This window comes from Peromyscus californicus, unplaced genomic scaffold, assembly GCF_007827085.1.
Source record: "Peromyscus californicus insignis strain IS unplaced genomic scaffold, ASM782708v3 Scaffold_3__1_contigs__length_106647218, whole genome shotgun sequence".
Taxonomy (NCBI): Eukaryota; Metazoa; Chordata; class Mammalia; order Rodentia; family Cricetidae; genus Peromyscus; species Peromyscus californicus.
Genome location: NW_026294551.1, coordinates 80,843,034 through 80,861,257, shown reverse-complemented (window position 1 = coordinate 80,861,257; position 18,224 = coordinate 80,843,034). Strand labels below are relative to the sequence as shown.

At 36.9% G+C, this 18,224-nt stretch overlaps 1 protein-coding gene across 3 annotated transcripts in view; it reads right to left on the bottom strand.

The window, feature by feature from the left end:
- Positions 1–18,224, bottom strand: part of Gabra1 (gamma-aminobutyric acid type A receptor subunit alpha1) — a 53,596-nt gene that overhangs the window by 16,427 nt on the left and 18,945 nt on the right. For all 3 annotated transcript variants that reach the window (XM_052758479.1, XM_052758480.1, XM_052758481.1), the window contains 4 exons: positions 17,169–17,236; positions 10,227–10,447; positions 7,350–7,432; positions 1,409–1,552 (listed from right to left, as the gene is read on the bottom strand). In XM_052758479.1, the coding sequence (XP_052614439.1) occupies positions 1,409–1,552; positions 7,350–7,432; positions 10,227–10,447; positions 17,169–17,236 (516 nt within the window). The remainder of the gene's footprint in view (positions 1–1,408; positions 1,553–7,349; positions 7,433–10,226; positions 10,448–17,168; positions 17,237–18,224) is intronic.

Sequence of the window (18,224 nt, the reverse complement as noted above, 5' to 3'; positions counted from 1 at the left end):
CAGCCACTATCTCATTGTTAATGGAAAGTATTCTATTCTGACTCCTTAAATGGAGGGAAAGTTTCTGTCTGGAGAAAGAAGCCGCCCAACATCCCCAGACTTCTGGTGGCAGCACCAGGATGTTTATCCACATCCTCCTAACAGTAGAGAGACAGGCTTTGCACCATGCTATGGCATTTCTAATAAGGCAAAGCTGTGGGCAGCTCTTCATCTTATAAAACAAGAAGCATAAGTATTTTAGCTCCTAAGGAAGTGTTTTTAAACAAGCAAAAGTCACATCTTATGTAAAAAATTAAGTGATTGATCTATTGCTTGAAAATGTTAACATTCTTAGGGTCTCAAAATGAAATCTGAAAACAGAAGAGTTTTTTTTGCTATTATTATTATTATTTGTTGTTGTTGTTGGTGGTGGTGGTGGTAGTGGTGGTGGTGGTGGTGGTGGTGGTGGTGGTTTCTTGATAAAAAATTAGCATCATTGTTTTTGTACATGACTCAGTCACTTTTTTTTTTTTTACAAATTCAAGTTCATTAAATAAATTAAATTTCTGTAAGATATGTATGAAAATAATTATTAGCTCTTGACAAATATTTTATCAGTTGAACACATTTAAAATGCAGAACGTTGAGGGGAAGCATAAGTTTTCTGATTTTTTACTTCCCATATTTAATTTATTTTTAATTAATTTATTTAATAATTTAATTTATTTAATAATTTAATTTAGTAATTTTTTTATTATCAGATTTCAAATAATCCAAGATGGTCCCTTGTATTACTTAACTCTAACAACCTTAGAATCTTTGAACACAGTTGGCTTCAACACTAAAAGGATCAAACTTTATCTACTTTTAATTCCCAAATGGAATGATCAGTATTGTATACCTCCACTGAATTTAGGTGTGAGACGGTATTAGCCTCAGAAAATAAGGAAATTTATTTTGTGTGTGTGTCCTGTGTGTAATGATCAATGCTTAAATTTATATGCAATCCTTTGATGTATGACAATAAGTGGGACCTAGAGACTACATACGGCTAGTATTTATGTAAGGACACTGTGTGCAAAGACTTGCAGACAACCATCTGCACTGGTTTAATTTATTCTTCCCAACATATTATAGAGTTCCTACAATCCGTTGGAAAATTGTAAGGCATGACAACGTAGCACAGACTTTCATCCATAACAGTTTTTATCCCAAGTTTTCTGTTTATATCCCAGGCTGCCCTGATCATACAGAACCAGCTTATTATGGAAATCAAGGTAAGCCAGAGATACTGAACAGCAGGTAGAGCACTGGAGGCCCAGAGTTCACTCCTTTCCTGACTTTTCTGTCATTAAGAAAGTCAGAGTTCTTACATTCTCACTAGATATTTTTCCTTTCATCATCTCCAGAATAATCAGATGGAACTTACCCGTACTGGACTGAACAATTCCAGAGTCAACTGTTTGTCCAAGAAGGTCATACTGGTTTAAGCGTGACCCATCTTCTGCCACAACTACTGAGCGAGCTGGCTCTCTGGTCCACTCATAGACAACTTCTGCTCTTGTATAAGCATCTGAGAGAGAGAGAGAAAAAAAGAGCATAGTTATGCATCTTGCCTCTTGACTCCTCCTAATGAGCTGATTGTTCCATCAGCTTCATATTTTCTACCACATTGTTGCAGAGGGCAAGCCAGTAAATGAAAGCTCATATTCAGTTGCTTGGTAACGTAAATACATATTTTTTTCTGAGGTTTTTCTTTCAGTCACTTGTCCACTCCTAACATGTTAAGCTCATACAAAGGATACAGCACTGTGCTAGTGTTGCAATAATAAACATACACAAGGTGGCTGATTTTGTGTGACTTATATTGGCGTAACAGAGACACAAACATATAGCCAAATAAAGATGTAATTCGGCAGTGTTTAATGCAAGAAAGCCATACACTACTAGGTGAAGGGATGGAGGGAGAAAGTCTGCATTTAGGTATGAAAAAGGACTTAGAGAAGTTCAAGTCAACACTTTTATGAATGTGAGACCTAAAAACAGAAGGTGGGCAGAACAGAGATCATGAGGGGAAAAAAAAAAAAAAACTTGTTCAATAGGCAATATGTTTTTTTTTTGTTGTTGTTATTTATTTATTTATCTTTATTTCAGACAAAGGCATGACTCAGTTAAAGAAGATTAGTATATGCACAGTAGAAAGCATGAGACCTAAAGTGAGATAGCGCCAACAACCCTGGGTACATATGACGTTGAGTCATGGGAAGCTTACAGTAAATGGAAGAGTGTTACTGCAGAGGCTCACACTGACATCCTGTTAAACTGATGATTTGTATAGATATTCACAATCATGATGCTGCTGCCGAAGATGGTGATAAGTTACCTTACAAAACCTTCCTTCTCACTCATGGTCACAAGCCAAATCACTGGTAGTCCAGAAATCTCCCGTATGAGGTTCTCGTTCGTAAATCTTTAATCCACTCAGATTAGAGACCCGTGGATAGAAATGAAGGAAAGAAGGAAGTGAGGGGGGGAAGGATAGACAGAAGGAAGAAAAGAAGGTAGCAAGACGGAAGAAAAGATTTCACAGCTTTTCTCTTTTCCAGTCACAGAAGACCCAATTCACATGGGCTGAAATGCCATCCTATGTTTAGATGCACAATGATGTTAACATTTTAAGGAGTATCAGATGAGGAAGAGTAAGCTGCTTTAGATTATTTGATGGGAGGTCATGACAGCAAAGGTTGGCCTTATGATACAAGCTTGATTCACTGGCCAATGGCCAACTCATCCATTAGTCACATTTGGCACCCCTCCCAGGGACCAAACCACTTTCAGAAGGCTACAAAAATGTTTTAATTTATTTAAGATCTAAGATCAATATAACCTAAACTGGCATGTATTCATCTTTATACCAACAGTTATAAACTATAATTTGAATTATGCTTTGGAGGAATGCCCCTCCCCGAAAAAGACAAAAATGCTTAGAGTTCATTGAATTCTTAACACTGATGTGTTCAATACAACCTTTAAACTCCGGATTGAGAATTGTGTACAAATATGTGTTCCCCAAGCTAAAATATTATAAGATATTAAATTATGGTTGCCTTTTATATGAAAATGATGCTCTCTGCAAAACCTACTCTGACTTTGAAACACAACTTGGAATGTCACTTTACTCTGAGCTGAGTGAAGCAGGAAAACTGAGATCTTGCTTCCCTGTCTTAGGTGGCATCCCATCTGCCCCATCATCACTTATAAGTCAATTAATATCAGTTATCTCTTGAGAAAACATTTATGTAAGTTTGAGAGAAAATAATTTAATGTATCTTGAGACAACTCTAAGTGACAAATGAGTAATCTAGAATTTGCCCCCATAGACTTTAATATTTTCCTTATTTTCTTGTGGCTATTTTCAGTGGGTAAAAGGGCAAGGTGTCTTAGCATGATACAGAGTAGGACAATTTTATCAATGAAGAAGCTATAAAATTAGACTTTAAAAGGCTCTTAGAAGAGGGCAGAGCACACAATTTGGAGACGCAATATATTACTTTCTGGTCATAGCAAATTCTTTTTTTTCTTACTGAAGTAGACACACTGCATTTATTATAGTGCGAATTGACTGAATGTACCTCTTCAAAAAGCCTCAATGGCCACATAATTTCATCACATTTTGTAGACAGTAAAGTGGGGCACAGAACCAAATATTTTTTTCATGGCATGCCACTATTTAGTGGGGAAACAGAGATAAGAGCTTAAGATGCTGTTTATTCTGCTCCATCTCATTGGAAATATTTTTTTTCTAGAAAAGATAGTCCACTTTGTACATAAGCCATGGAAGTCTGCTAGTTCTGTAAATGTCGAGGAAGCTAATTCTAGAGCTTGTGCCATTTTGGAACAAGCTAAATCTCCTGCTACTATATTGTACAGTTGTTGGCAACAGTGGCTGGATGGTATCATTTTATAACTTAGGTTGTCTCTGGAATGCTAATATAGTTAGAGCGGGAAAAGTGGTGTGCTATCTTTGGTGCCTCATGCTTCACTTTTTAGAAATACCATGGTGTAAGCACATGCATAAGCCCTCTTCCGCAGTGCAGTGAAGGTTTACATCACTTACTACTTAGAGCTCCTCCTGGAAATTTCCCTAAATGAAGAATGCACTCCCATGGTGCAAGCTGATGCTTTATGGTAGAGAAGACAGATGGAAGGCACAAGGATAGTTTATGTGAACTGATAATTCTTAAATAGAAGGAAGTAAAAGCTGGCAAATGTCTTCAACTGCATAGTCAAACACTTTAGGACAAGATCTCAAAGGAATCATATTCCCTAGTAAGAAATGGTAAAACAAAAGGCATTGGTTGAGGTTAAGAAGTAGCCTAGTGTTAATACTTCACTAAAGCCTTGATTTAATGTCAAGAGAGGAGCTGTAAAACGAAGTACCAGTGCCTTTTATCAGCCTCAGTGGCCAGAGTTCCATGTTTTCCTTTCATTCCTCAGACCTCTTCTTTCTACCTGCTTAAATGTTGAAAAGCAAAAAGGCACTTAAAACCTGGTTAGTATAATCTTTCTTTATTCAATAAATACATATTTATTGAATCCTATTAACCTCTGCAACAGAAAATGTTAAATAAAATATATCCTGCTCTTATAAAAGTTGTAGTCATCTGCACACAATAAAAAGTGTTCATTAACAAACAAAAAATGATAATGAATACAGGGGCAAATGTTATAAAAAATAAGCAGGGGAAAAGGACCAAGAAAATTGATAGTGCCATACATGAATTACTACAGAATTGTCAGGAAGAAACTTAAGGGGTGCTGTTTATGCTGAGATGTGGAAGATGGGAAGGCTATCCACACAGATGCTACGAAGAGAAGAGCAACATGAACAGGAAAGAACACAGGCCAAACACCCGGGTGCAAAACTGCTTTATGCATTTTTAAACTTCATTCTTTTTGTATGCTACACTATTTGTTCTCTCCTCACGATCCATTCCCTTTGTAAAATACCTTCCAAATCCTTCAAATGAAAATGTGTCTATATGAAAACATTCTGCCCAACCTCTTCTGAGAACATAGGCAAAGTAAAACACATTTTATTATACTGAGATATAGGTAGATGATTCTCAGGATTTTAGGGAAAGCTTTGATCGGTGTGGCCACTAATTTCTTATTTTCTTTACCAACAATTCTCCATCTCCCTGAAAGCAGATGCAGGTGCTTGAGGTGCCATATTGTGATGAGGAACTTCATGTAAAGACACTCTTTGTTAAGACTTGGGACTGAGCAGACGTCAACCAACAATGACCTTTACACATCTTATATGAAAGTGCGTGGCCCCTTTTCTTTCTCTCCTTTCAGTCCACACTACTGAAGCAAACCTTACTGAAAAATAAACTGTAATTCACTGAGCAAATAAGAACACATTTGAAGCCTAATCGAAGTTGGGAATAAAATACTTTTATCTGGGGACATTATTGGTAATGATACTGTGGTAGTGGTGATGGATCAGCACTGGCTCAGGAATAATATAGTGGGTGATCTTCCTCCTAAGGTTACATCGTAGACTGGGAGAACTTATAAGGGAGCATAAATTTGATGAACTATTTGATCTCCAAGTAACAAATAATAGCATCACTGTTAGAAATAGAACAGGAGAGCCAACTATGTAAAGAGCACATTAAAACAAAAAAGGGGTGCAAAAAGGCAGTCTTCCCTAAAGTCTTGTTTAGCTGAAAGATTTGGAAGAGATTAATCTTGAGTTTTCAGGATAGAATGTGATCTATAAATAGAGAACAATGTCTCCCCATGACTAGAGCTGCGAGGCGCATGAAGGCCCTTTGCTATTTTCTTTGCTTGCTGTCATCCTACACTATCACTATTTTTCTTCTATGAATCATATTTTACCAAAATAGTTGCTCAGTCTGCCTGTCCTGTGGGAAGGGTAAGCCAGTTAGGTAAACCAGGATTGACTCAGTCCCTGTCAGAACCCCCCCTGCAGGAAGCCGGGAATACATTATCTTCACTCCATGTATGCACTGGAGTCAGAAATCAAAGGGGAAAGAGTAGCTCAGAAAGTCCAGCTCTACAGCCCAAAGTTCCCTTGTCCCCCCATAGGTACTCCGTGATGATTTCAAACAGTATGAATTCATAAAGTTAACACAATGGAGATGTGTTTATGATACCATCAAATGAAAACAAAAGCATAAATACATTCATGAATTCCATGGGACAGTCACACTGACTGGAGAAAATTAGAGATGATAATGTCAATAATTTATTTTCTAGATATCACCTTAACATGACTCTATTAAGAAAAACACCTACATTTTGTTTTTGGCCACCAATGAATATTTTCTTAAAACCTTGTCAGACATTGTAAAGTAAATACAGCAATCCCCTTTTATTGGGATGAAAATGTATCTATGAGATCCAAGATTATTTTCCCTTTTCCACAAATACTACTTGATATGTTTTTCTACTAGATGGTTTAATCCATGGTTTCTATTTTAGTAAAAAAAAAAAAATAACATGGGAGCTGGAGAGATGGATCAGTGGTTAAGAGTGTGCACTGCTCTTCTCGGGATCTTGAGTTTAGTTCCCTGCACATAAATCAGGCAGTTCACAACCACTTGTAACTACAGCTCCAGGAGATTTGATGATGTCCTCTTATGGCCTCCACAGGTGCACATGCATGCATGATATGCATTCATATAGTGTCCTAGTTAGAACTGATATTGCTGTGATGAAACACCATGACAGAAGAACTTGGAGAGGAAATGGTTTGTTTCAGCTTACAATTCTCTGTATCTACTTACAGCTTACAATATCTCTGTTCATCACTGAGGGAAGTCAGGGCAGGAACTCAAACATGGCAGGAACCTGGAGGTAGGAGCTGATGCAAAGGCCATGGAGGGGAGCTGTTTACTGGTTGCTTCCCATGGCTTACTCAGCCTACTTTCTTATACAATCCAGACCTACCAGAGCAGGGATGGCACCACCTTCAATAGTCTGAACCCACACATACCAATCACTAATTAAGAAAATATCTTACAGGTGGATCTTACAGAGGCATTTTCTCAAATGAGGCTCCTTTATTTTAGATAAGTCTAGCATGTATAAACTGACATAAAATTAGCCAGCATATATAGGTGCGCACATACATACACAAAAATAAAATCCTTTTTAAAAAGCGAAAATACGAAGCATATAAGGGCTACTACTCATAGGCAACTCTTGTAATATATTGCTGTCTTAATTTTCTTGATGTATTTGTGACTCTCCAACAGACCATAACTAACTGGAAATCTCTTGCTTAAGTTCATAGATCTTGCGTAAGAATAATGATAATTTAAAGTAAATTTACTTACAGCTTCCAAACTTTAATGGGCAGGCATGGGCATCCATAGGAAAGTCTTCCAAGTGCATTGGGCATTCAGCTCTCACCGTCAGCCTTATCAATTAAGGAAACAGAATACAAACAAAAGCTCTATAGATTAGACATTTGATGATAATTAGACAAGGATGTTATTAACTATAGCAAATATTAACGAATCAGATTAGATGGACATAAAATGTACACCTATGCTATATTCCCAATAATCAAATTATCTTGAAAGATTTTTAAGATACCATGACTGTTTTCTATAATCTTTGTTTACTTTATGAAAATCAACAAGATTGGATTTTGAAGAAGGGGAAAACATTACTGGTGTTTCTTATAACAGAAAGCATCCACTAATCCATCTGGCTATGGGAAATGTTCCGAGAATTAAAGTAGTTATAATCAAAAATATAATTGCATAACCAAATGATGGATATAGTAATTTTCCTGATTTGATTATTAAATAATGTATACCTAAATTTAAATCATATTTGAAGGCCTAAATGTGTATGATTATTATCGGTCAATTAAAGATACAAAAAAACTTATAAAATATTGTGCATAATTGCCACTTGATCCTTGATTGAGAAAAAGACATTGGCAGCAATACCAAGAATAGTCCTCCTGTCCTAATCATTCTCCGATCTTTCCCCCAAATAGCACCAACAAATGGGACAGAAATAGAGCAGGTGAAGTAGAAAGTGTCCCTAGGCTTTGTGAGACTGTGGTTCATGTAAGGTGCAAACCCTCCTTGATGATTTTTATGAAGTATGACTGAATTTCCAACAGTTAGTTTTATTTACAAACCCATTGCCAGGTTGAGGCAGGTCTGTACTGTATTTCTCATGTATATCACATGTTCTGGGAATGTGAACTCTATTTATATTTCTGTTTATTTGTTTGTTTAGCTTTTGAGACAGGCTTTCTCTGCACAACTCACTTTGTAGACCAAGCTGGCCTCAAACTCACAGAGATCTGCCTGCTTCTGCCTCCCAAGTGCTGAGCTTAAAGGCATGCACCACCACCACCCAGACATAATATTCATGTTTTAAAAAAAATTGCTAAAAACTTATTCATTGAAATATATGTAGATAGATAGATAGATAGATAGATAGATAGATAGATAGATAGATAGATAGATTTGAAACAGGTGCTTAGGTTGTGGTACTTGTAAATTCTTGCCCCTTTGCTCCATATAAGATCTCTCCTGTTTTGATACTACTGTGATTAGTACAGCTGAAGCTGTGGCAGCTTACACATATGTAGTGCAACTTGAAATGAGAGGGATATTAAGAAGCAGCACACACTAACTGAATCGTAGCTCATCCTGGCACATTGAAATACTTGACAAGAATGGAAACTTCATAAAGACGAGAGGTCAAAAGGAATTCTATGTGTGAAAGAAATTGCAAATGCACATCTTCCATGTGAAAACCCACATATTTCAATGGAGGTTTTTCATTATTATTTTGGAGAAGGAAGTTCTTGCTGACTTCTTCAGAAGGCTTTGGACAATTAGAAATTTTTAATAGTTTTTCATTCTTCTAAAGATGGACTAGCCAGCCCCGTTAATGTGTGTTGTTTGCGTTTAGTTGAAAAAGCGGTGAAAGAAAACAGGGGTTGGAAGTGGTAGTTGTTGCCTTGTTATCTCAGGTGCTTTATATGAAAAGTCAGAATTTCATATGAGAAGGAAACCTCTGTTCTTAATTATTTGTTAGTAGAGAAAGAATTTTGCAATTGCTAGATGGAATTAGGAACAGGTAGTGTTAGATTGGATATCTCAGTTTAATGAAATGGTTGGGCATAGGTACTGTGAGGCTAGGGACAGAAGGCAGATGCCAAATTTTAATGAAAGAAATAACCAAATATAGCAAACACTGACCATTCCAATCAATAGTCATACTGGGCAACCAACTTCCATTTGAACAAAAAGAAAATTTTTAATAAAAAAAATCAAAGAATAAATCATAGACCATTCAAAGTTTCCAAGTTAAGAATATGTAAAAATGTCCTTTTATAAAAATTATTTAATAGTTTTGGTTTTGTGATTCATGCTTCCTTCATTCTATCTCTAAGACACTGTACACTTATGACATGTTTTTTTTTCAGTCATTTCAAAGGGGGGAAATTTTCACATCATACACACATACATACACATACAGTCTTCAGGCTAAGCCAAATGAACTATCTCTAGCTAAGAATACTATTTGAGAAATCATGTATTTCTTCCCATACATAGTTCCATGTGAATTTTTAAAAGAACTTTGTAGGCTGGGCGGTGGTGGCGCACGCCTTTAATCCCAGCACTTGGGAGGCAGAGGCAGGCGGATCTCTGTGAGTTCGAGGCCAGCCTGGTCTCCAAAGCGAGTTCCAGGAAAGGTGCAAAGCTACACAGAGAAACCCTGTCTCGAAAAACCAAAAAAAAAAAAAAAAAAAAAAAAAAGAACTTTGTATAGTCATATTTTTCATTTTGTCTTCATTTTTTGCAGAAATATTACTATCAAATATTCAAATTTTGATAGCTTCTAGAAATTTAACCTATACCTAATTTGAATTCAGGGAGATATGCCATTCATAACAGGGACTGAAAGGTCCTCATTTTGAATTAAAACAAGTTGGAAATACTGCCTCTGCAATGTTGTATTACTTAACCTAGACTTCATTTACGTTTTATTTAATATTGCGTGCATGCATGCAAGGATGCTATTTCATAGCATTACTATTGCTTAGCAGAATGAATTTAATGCCTAAAACAACAGGAAGCTCAAAGACCAATCATGGCCCATTAGCACCCTGATGACATAGTTCTTATAGCAGAACAAGATTGGGGACAGTTTTCTGCAGGAACCAAGGCTGTCCTTACCTCATGGTGTACAGCAGCGTGCCATCCTCTGTGATTCGCAGGAGTTTGTTAGGCATGGTCATGTTGTGGGCCACAGACTTCTTTCCATTGTGGAAAAAGGTATCGGGAGTCCAGATTTTACTGGCCATGAGGTTGTTTAACCGAAGAACTGTCATGGGCCCTTTGAATTTTAATCTTTCATCCTTCCAGCTTTGACGGAAAAACACATCTATTGTATATTCCTGGGTAATTTGGGGGAAAGAGCAGAGTTCACAGTGTTACATGTTGCCATACACATAACTTACAAATAAGATTTTGGAAGCTCAGTGTGGCTTAGGTGACATTCTCAGAAGCAAATGTGTGGTGGCACTTATGTGCTAGTATTAGAGGAATCACTGATGGCTTTTAGTAATAATTTTTAACATATGTATGTATGTATGTGCATACACACACAGAGATACACACAAACAATCTGTAAGATTTATGGGAAAAAAATTGTTCTCAATTTTCTCCTCAGATATATGAAAGTAAAACAGAAACTCCCTTTGTCACAATAGAAAAATGAAAATAGTAAATGACAGTTTAAAAAAATAAACTCATGCTGGGCAGTGGTGGCACACGCCTTTAATCCCAGCACTCGGGAGGCAGAGGCAGGCGGATCTCTGTGAGTTCGAGGCCAGCCTGGGCTACCAAGTGAGTTCCAGGAAAGGCGCAAAGCTACACAGAGAAACCCTGTCTCAAAAAAAATAATAAAAAATAAACTCATATTTGCAGGTTGCATGCAAAGAAGAATATTTAAGTTAATGAATTTCAGGAGTAAGAACAAAACATAATATTTTACAGGCCCATCTGTGTTCCTTGAAAACCTCATACTCAAACTCAAGCCAATCATGGTGCTGATACAGATGTAAAAATCCATTGACGAAGAAAATGGCTTGTTGTTTCCTGTTCTTTTCTAAAATAATGCATGTAGCCTTCCAGTTCTCCTACATAGTGAACAAGACTATAAAAATGTGGTAGAAGCTAATCGATTTCCACTGTTAATTTGGACTTTTGTTCCAAAGAGAAGGGAGAGAGAAGAATGCAAAGTGTGGAGGTGTGTGTGTTAGTGATCGCATGTGTGTGTATATCACATGAGAGATGTGTGAACCTCATCATCATTCACAGCCAGGGAATCGATTTATTTGAATAAGCAGAGCATTCCTTATGGCATTACCCAGAGACGAACATCTGCTCATCTAAAAACAAGCGATGTGACTTACCAGCTCCTGAAATTGAAAAGGATAGTGTTCGTCTTCCTTGCAGTACTTGCTACATTGGCACTAAATTTAGAACTCAATGGTTCGAAATAAAGATTACCACATTCTCCATTAATCTTAGCATACTCAAAACCAGAAAGGATGAGTGGGGAGACTGGAAAACATTATGCCACGTTTTCCTAGTCCTGTGAAGCTTGGTGTCTCTGAAAGCAGCTGTTTTAAAATCCTATACATGTCATCCTTAGGACATATAAAATAAATAATTTCTGTCTTTAGGCATTTTGTGCATGGCTTTAACTACCTGTCTCTTTCCTAGAATTTAAACAAAATGCAGTAAAGTCTGGATGTATGTCCGCTCTTCGGGCAGAGGTTTGATATTGCTCAGCCATCACTGATCCATAAAGTTACATCATTAGTGGATGTGTAATTCACCGTGTAGCTAATTGGGGTGACTGACATATAAAGAAGGAGGTGAATGATGCTATTCTGTTGAGACAGGCCAGACAAGTTACCATGTTTGTTGTTAGGCTTTTCTGTGTCAGGGAGTGTCAGATGGAAGTCACTGTGACACATGATAGGAATTTATTCATGGCAAACATTTGTTAAGCATCCATTAAACTCAGGAGAGGGAGAAATTTTTAAGCCTTGACTGTTACTAGAAGAACTCATGGAGGATAGGGATTGTGGATCAGATGATGAGGCAACATTACATGAGAACAGTGCTTATTATTCATACTATATCTAGTCTCCTTGTGCATATGTCTCCTTGTCTAGATAACAGGCAGGCTTCTGAGACAGAGGTACCATATCTGCTGACTTTTCCATTCTTCTTTATCTAGCTATAGCCAACTGCTCTCAATACAACTGAATGGCTTTAGACTGGTCCGAACTACAGAGAATGTCTACAGGTAAATCCAGATCCCAAGCATACTTAAACAGATCATGTTCTCAGGAATGAAATGAAACACTTGCTTCATTTCCTAGCTCTAAGGAAGATTTTGCTTGTTTGTTTGGGTTTGGTTAGTTTTTGAAAATATAGTAAGTGTTCAATGTAAATTAAACTTGAAAGAGATTGAGTTTAAATTTTCAGCAAGATAATGCCCAAAGGCAATGACCCCAAAAACTATGTCAATATTGTCCATGTCCTAACATTTATGTTTTTATTATATTTCCATTCAGTTTTATTTATCTATGCTGAAAGCTGACAGTGAAACCCCTTTTCCCCAGTTTTGAGAAAGTTCACCTTCAAATATAATACACAGACACACACAGATACACACACACACACACACACACACACACACACACACACACACAGCAACACTAAGTTTAAAATATAATCTCTCCTTTTCTCTGTTAGAGGAGAAATAAAAACCTAAACAAAAGTAGTTGACTGGGACCATATACTGTCTAACTACAAATAGAAACACTCTGTCTCATATTTTCTGAACCTATCCATATGATTGACATGGTAGCAGTAAACAACTTCCAGGATGTCCTTATACAATATGATCTAGCCCCCATGACCACAATTTATTTAATCAAGAATTACCATTTGGGCCAATATGAGCCATGTTTCCCTTTTCAGAGATGCTGAAATAAGGTTTAGGGAAGATCGATAGTATTAGTGAGTATGGGTATGAAATCAGAACCTATTATTTGATTTCCAATTTTATCAGCACAATTTTTAAACTAGAATTCTTTATAGCTTGGGTTTTTTTTTAAAAAGCGCTATTTGGAAAAAGTGACTTTGGAAAAGTTACAGGATGGGAACTTGAAGAAGGTGAGGAGCGGTCATAACCAAGGCAGACAGACAAAAGCAGAATACAAAAGACGAGACTCAGTAGAAAAGATTAAATAAATGCAAAGTATTTCTGAAGGATTTATTCAAGTTTCGGGATTACAGTTTCCACCTCATAAGAGAAAATTCTCCCCAAGTTTCTCTGCTTAATAGAGTAGGTCCCTGGCGAATATGAGCCTTATTCTCAAGATCTGGGACAAAACATCAACTTTGTACCTAAATAAATATCGTATTGAAGTGTTCTGGTTCATGCTATTTATTAACATCTGTATGTGCCTTGACTTAATACATTTTAAGCACCACAGAAAGCAAGGCTGTGTGATTGCGCAGCCTGGATATTTCTGTCAGAGCCTAGTGCCATGGGAATGTACTGTTTGATGGCCAATTAATGGTTTTTAAAATAAGCTTAAGGAGCTGACCTCATTTTGTTTTTTATTCTAGGTGAAGTTGGATGCCTTGGGAGCTAAGCAGTCTTCAGGGATGGACTGCTCAGGTTTCAATAGGTACCCTTAGCTAGTGGGTCACTTTCCTTTCCTGAGAGCATGCAGATAAGAATATTATTGAGCTGAAGGGTTTGAAATGAGGATTAGATAGAATAACATTTAAAATGTACTAGAACCTTGAAAACACTCAGTAATGACAAGTTCAAATACGGTTATTACTAATTAGATATTTTATCAGTTCCTGTTTAAAAAATAGAGAAAGCTTTTCCTGTTTTTAAAAAGTAACCTCATCATTCTTTCTTCAAACGTTGATCGCCTCTAAATAAAACTCCTTTTTATACTTAATCTCCCTCCCATAATACAATTTAAATAATCTTCTATAGCAAAAGATCAGGTACACATTCCAGGATCCACTTCGCAAATCAGTTGTGAAGCCTAATTTGATCCTTTTACAAAACAACTTGATTGATGTTTCAGAAATTATAAGCAATGAGAAAGATCAGCTTCTGTACATCCTCTGCTTTTCTTTTCTTTTTTTTCCCTGAAATTTATACGTGAAATGCAAATTTGACTGCTATAGGTATACTGGCCAGTAGAAATAATACTATTATGTACCTTTATTCTAAGCCAAAAGCACAACTTCATTGGTCCTTTGAACGTCCACTAAGCTGAGTCAGTAACTGAAAAGCATAGTCAAGTCTGTCAATATCCAGCACAGATGGAAGAGGAACTCACAAAACCTCGCCCCTAGCTGAGGAGCTATTGGCCACTGGTGGATGCTGGAGGAGGGAAAATCAGTTTTCGTGGAGTGTGATCTCTGCTTGGCTACCCAAGCTCTGTCTAGCGGACAGTTCTACAATCATAAATATTGTCAGTACACACAGGACTCAGCGGGTTCAAAATAGTACATGAAGTTGGAAAGGAGACTCTTGGGGGGCTGTGGTAGTACTTAGAGAGGAGAGACAAGAACAGGGGTGGATGGATCAAATTCTTAAAAGAATAAACCCAAATATATTTTTAAAATAAAAAATAATTAAGGCTTACTATTTTAAGGGAATTTACTTATTTTTCACATTTGGTTCCCTTTGGGCACTGTCCCTTAACACCGTGAGGCATTCTGCCAAATGGAAGAGACAAAGGTAGAATTATTGTAAATAAATAAGTTTAAAAGTAAATATAAAAACAAACAACATGTTATTCTAATCCCATGCCCTTTACTCCATTGTCTCCTTTATCAAAATAGTCAGAAGTCAAGGAAGAGGATTCAGGTTACACTGGCCCACAAGAATTCAGCTTTATTTATTTATTTATTTATTTAATTTATTTTTGGTTTTTGAGACAGAGTTTCCTTGTGTAGTTTTGGTGCCTGTCTTGGATCTCGCACTATAGACCAGGCTGGCCTCGAACTCACAGAGATTCGCCACCGCCGTCCAGTCAGAATTTTTAATTTTTAATGGGAACTGGGCCCTACCTCTATCATCAAGCAACTAGTAATTCTTTACTCCCTTTAAACGAGCAATGCACTCACACTGTGACATCAGTAAGACATGTTTGTCTTTGCAACTTTTCACATCACTTTAAGAAAATAAGACATTAATTTGCAATAAAAAAATAATTTCACCAAGCAATGCTATGCATGTAGCCAAGAGCAGTGTTGAATTCAATGTCAAAGAATTTGATTGAAACACAAATACAAGGACTTAATTTGGTATTGTGCCAATGATAAGCTTTTCTTTCTCAATTTGGTCCCCTGTGAAAATATAGGGTTTAGATGAGTATAGAAATGAGAAAATGACCTTTAAGGGAGTGTGTGTGAGTGTGTGTGGTGGGGGGGAATAAGCATGCATGTGGGGGTGGGGATGAGGGGGTGGGGGGATGTTGAGTATGTGATTTAAATCATGTATAATCTTACATGAATGGGTACCTAGACATCTGAGGGATTTTGAGCCTTTGGTTTTTAAAATTTTGCCCAGAATACTTAATGTTCTGTTTCATATGAACTTGATTTTATTATATTGATTTGATGGGAGAATGTGGATGATGGTGAGACTTTAACTCAGCTGTATTTACTCCAAGAGTCAGGCTTGAGAAGTTCCAGGCTGTATCAACTTATAGTAATCAGGACTTGCATAATGACAATATGCATGTAGTTAAGCCTGTGAATGAGTGAGAGAGAATGCCAAGATTAAGTATACATTGTAAGGATACAGGCAGAATAATCTGAGTTTCCTTTTAAACCAGGAAAATCTGCAACTTTTATTTGAGTTATCCCTAAGCTACTAGGAAATCAAAACACATTTGCATTAAGTACTAATAAAAGACATCTAATAATAATAATACGTGTTTGAAATATTCATAGTGGACTCTTTACCATGGTTTGGTAAGATTGATAGACCTTTTAAATTTTCAAAGATGTTCTATAGGAAAAGGAAGGGCAGACACACACAGTTCCACTTTTGGAAATTATTTGGTGCATGTTTTGCAACAAAGAACATTTCTCTGTCCTGTATTTCTCCCTCTCAAGTATTCTTTTCTTTTAATTTGGGTCAAGTGTTCTCTCAACTTTGATATTCATTTTCCATATATATCCAAAAAGGATTGGGACATGGTAGTACAAATGGCTGCTTGTTCTGGAATAGTAGTCTTATTTGATATCCTTGAATCACCATGGCCTCACAACTGAAGTGAGAGGCATGAGGCATGGGGAGTCCTGTGGACAGAAGCTGAGTTGAGTAGTCATTTTAGGGGTGAAAAGGGGAATACTGTAGTGGTTGGTTGATAAGCACAGAAACAGTGTGTGTGTGTGTGTGTGTGTGTGTGTGCGCGCGCGCGCGCGCGCGCGCGTGTGTTATGTTGTAAAATATATATTGTCAGTAGATACACATGTATTTGTTATAATACACACAATGACACAAAATTATGACCAACCCAGCCTTTTCAAGTGGGTTCTCAAATAGTCTATACTTTTCTTTTAAAATACAGATTTTAAAAGTACTAATAATGGCAATACTAGAAATGGCAGGTAAGCTTCACTCGTGATACAACAATGTATCTGCCTAAACAAGACCTGAACTCCAACACCAGTAGTCTTGCTAACATGAAAGGGGGAAAATCTTACAGGGCTCTACCAAACGACAAAGAATTATAGGCAACTAAGGAAGGCTGAGAGGGAGAGAATTAGTTTTCCCTAGGAATGAGTCGTCTAATTGGTTATTCAATACCAAGTGGTTGGCCCTGAAATCACACACACACACACACACACACACACACACACACACACACACACACACACACACACACACACACAGTTAGACATATATAACAATAACAGTCAAAGAAAAGGAAATCTTGATTTGAAGAGAGAATGGGGGAGGAAAGGAAAGGGGGAAATGATGTAATTATATTTTAATTTTGAAAATCTAAATTAAACACCAAAAATCAAACATAGAGTGTCACTTACCATATCATGGTCCGAAACAGGTCCAAAACTGGTGACGAAGATGTCAGTCTTCACTTCAGTTACACGCTCTGATGAAGCAGGAAATTGTGCTAGTGAGTGTCTATCAACAGCCCCTATTAGAGCTCACTATCACACACTCACACCCAAATGGGAAATTTATTGGCTTTGATTAGCCATTCCTAAAACTTATCCACTGTGTAGTTCTGATAATTGACTGCATACATATGAAATTTCACAGTTAATATTTTCAATGAAGGAAAGATCCTAAACATGCCACCTTGGGAGGCTGACTTTCAGGAGATCTCAGCTGCTTCTTAATGATTTTTTTTTTAAAGAACAGACACACTTGTTTAAGTGATACTGAACCACTTCACATTATAATAAGCAATATGTTAGCATAGCAATATGCCTGAAGTTTAAATATTTTTAAATAGTTAGACAGACCTTTCATGTACATTGTCTACCCTTGGGAGGCATAGAGGAGAGCTTAGCAGGCTTTATGGACTCTTTGAAGTCTCAAGTGTATGTTTTACAAATGATTTCTTTCTGTTACTAAATCATAACTGATTATCTAAATCACTCCCTGGGAAAAATATGACAACTGATGGAAGCATTTTTAGTTTTGATGATGAGGAGAACATACTGTGGCATGGAAAAAGTTAATTTAGAATGCTGTTTTCATGTTGAATGTAATTTTATTATAGTGGTCTCTGATGGCCTATATATAAACCAATAAACCATATTTATAGTACTTTTGTGACAACTCAACACAGATATTTTCAAAGAAATACAGTTGCTAACCAAGAAACAGGAAATCATCTCTGTCTGAAAGGACACGATTTGTTGAGGAGTGAGAATGGGAAAAAAGGCTATACAGTTTTCCGATACACTCTGGAAAATGGCAATCCAGTCTCATAAGGGCTCCTATCATGTGTGTTTCTCTTTCTATCTCTATCATAGGACACTGAAAACGTCACCCTATTGCTGCAACAGTAAAGTCTTTTGAGAATCAAAAGCTAGCCTGTCTCCTTCAGCTATTCATTTGTGGATACTCAA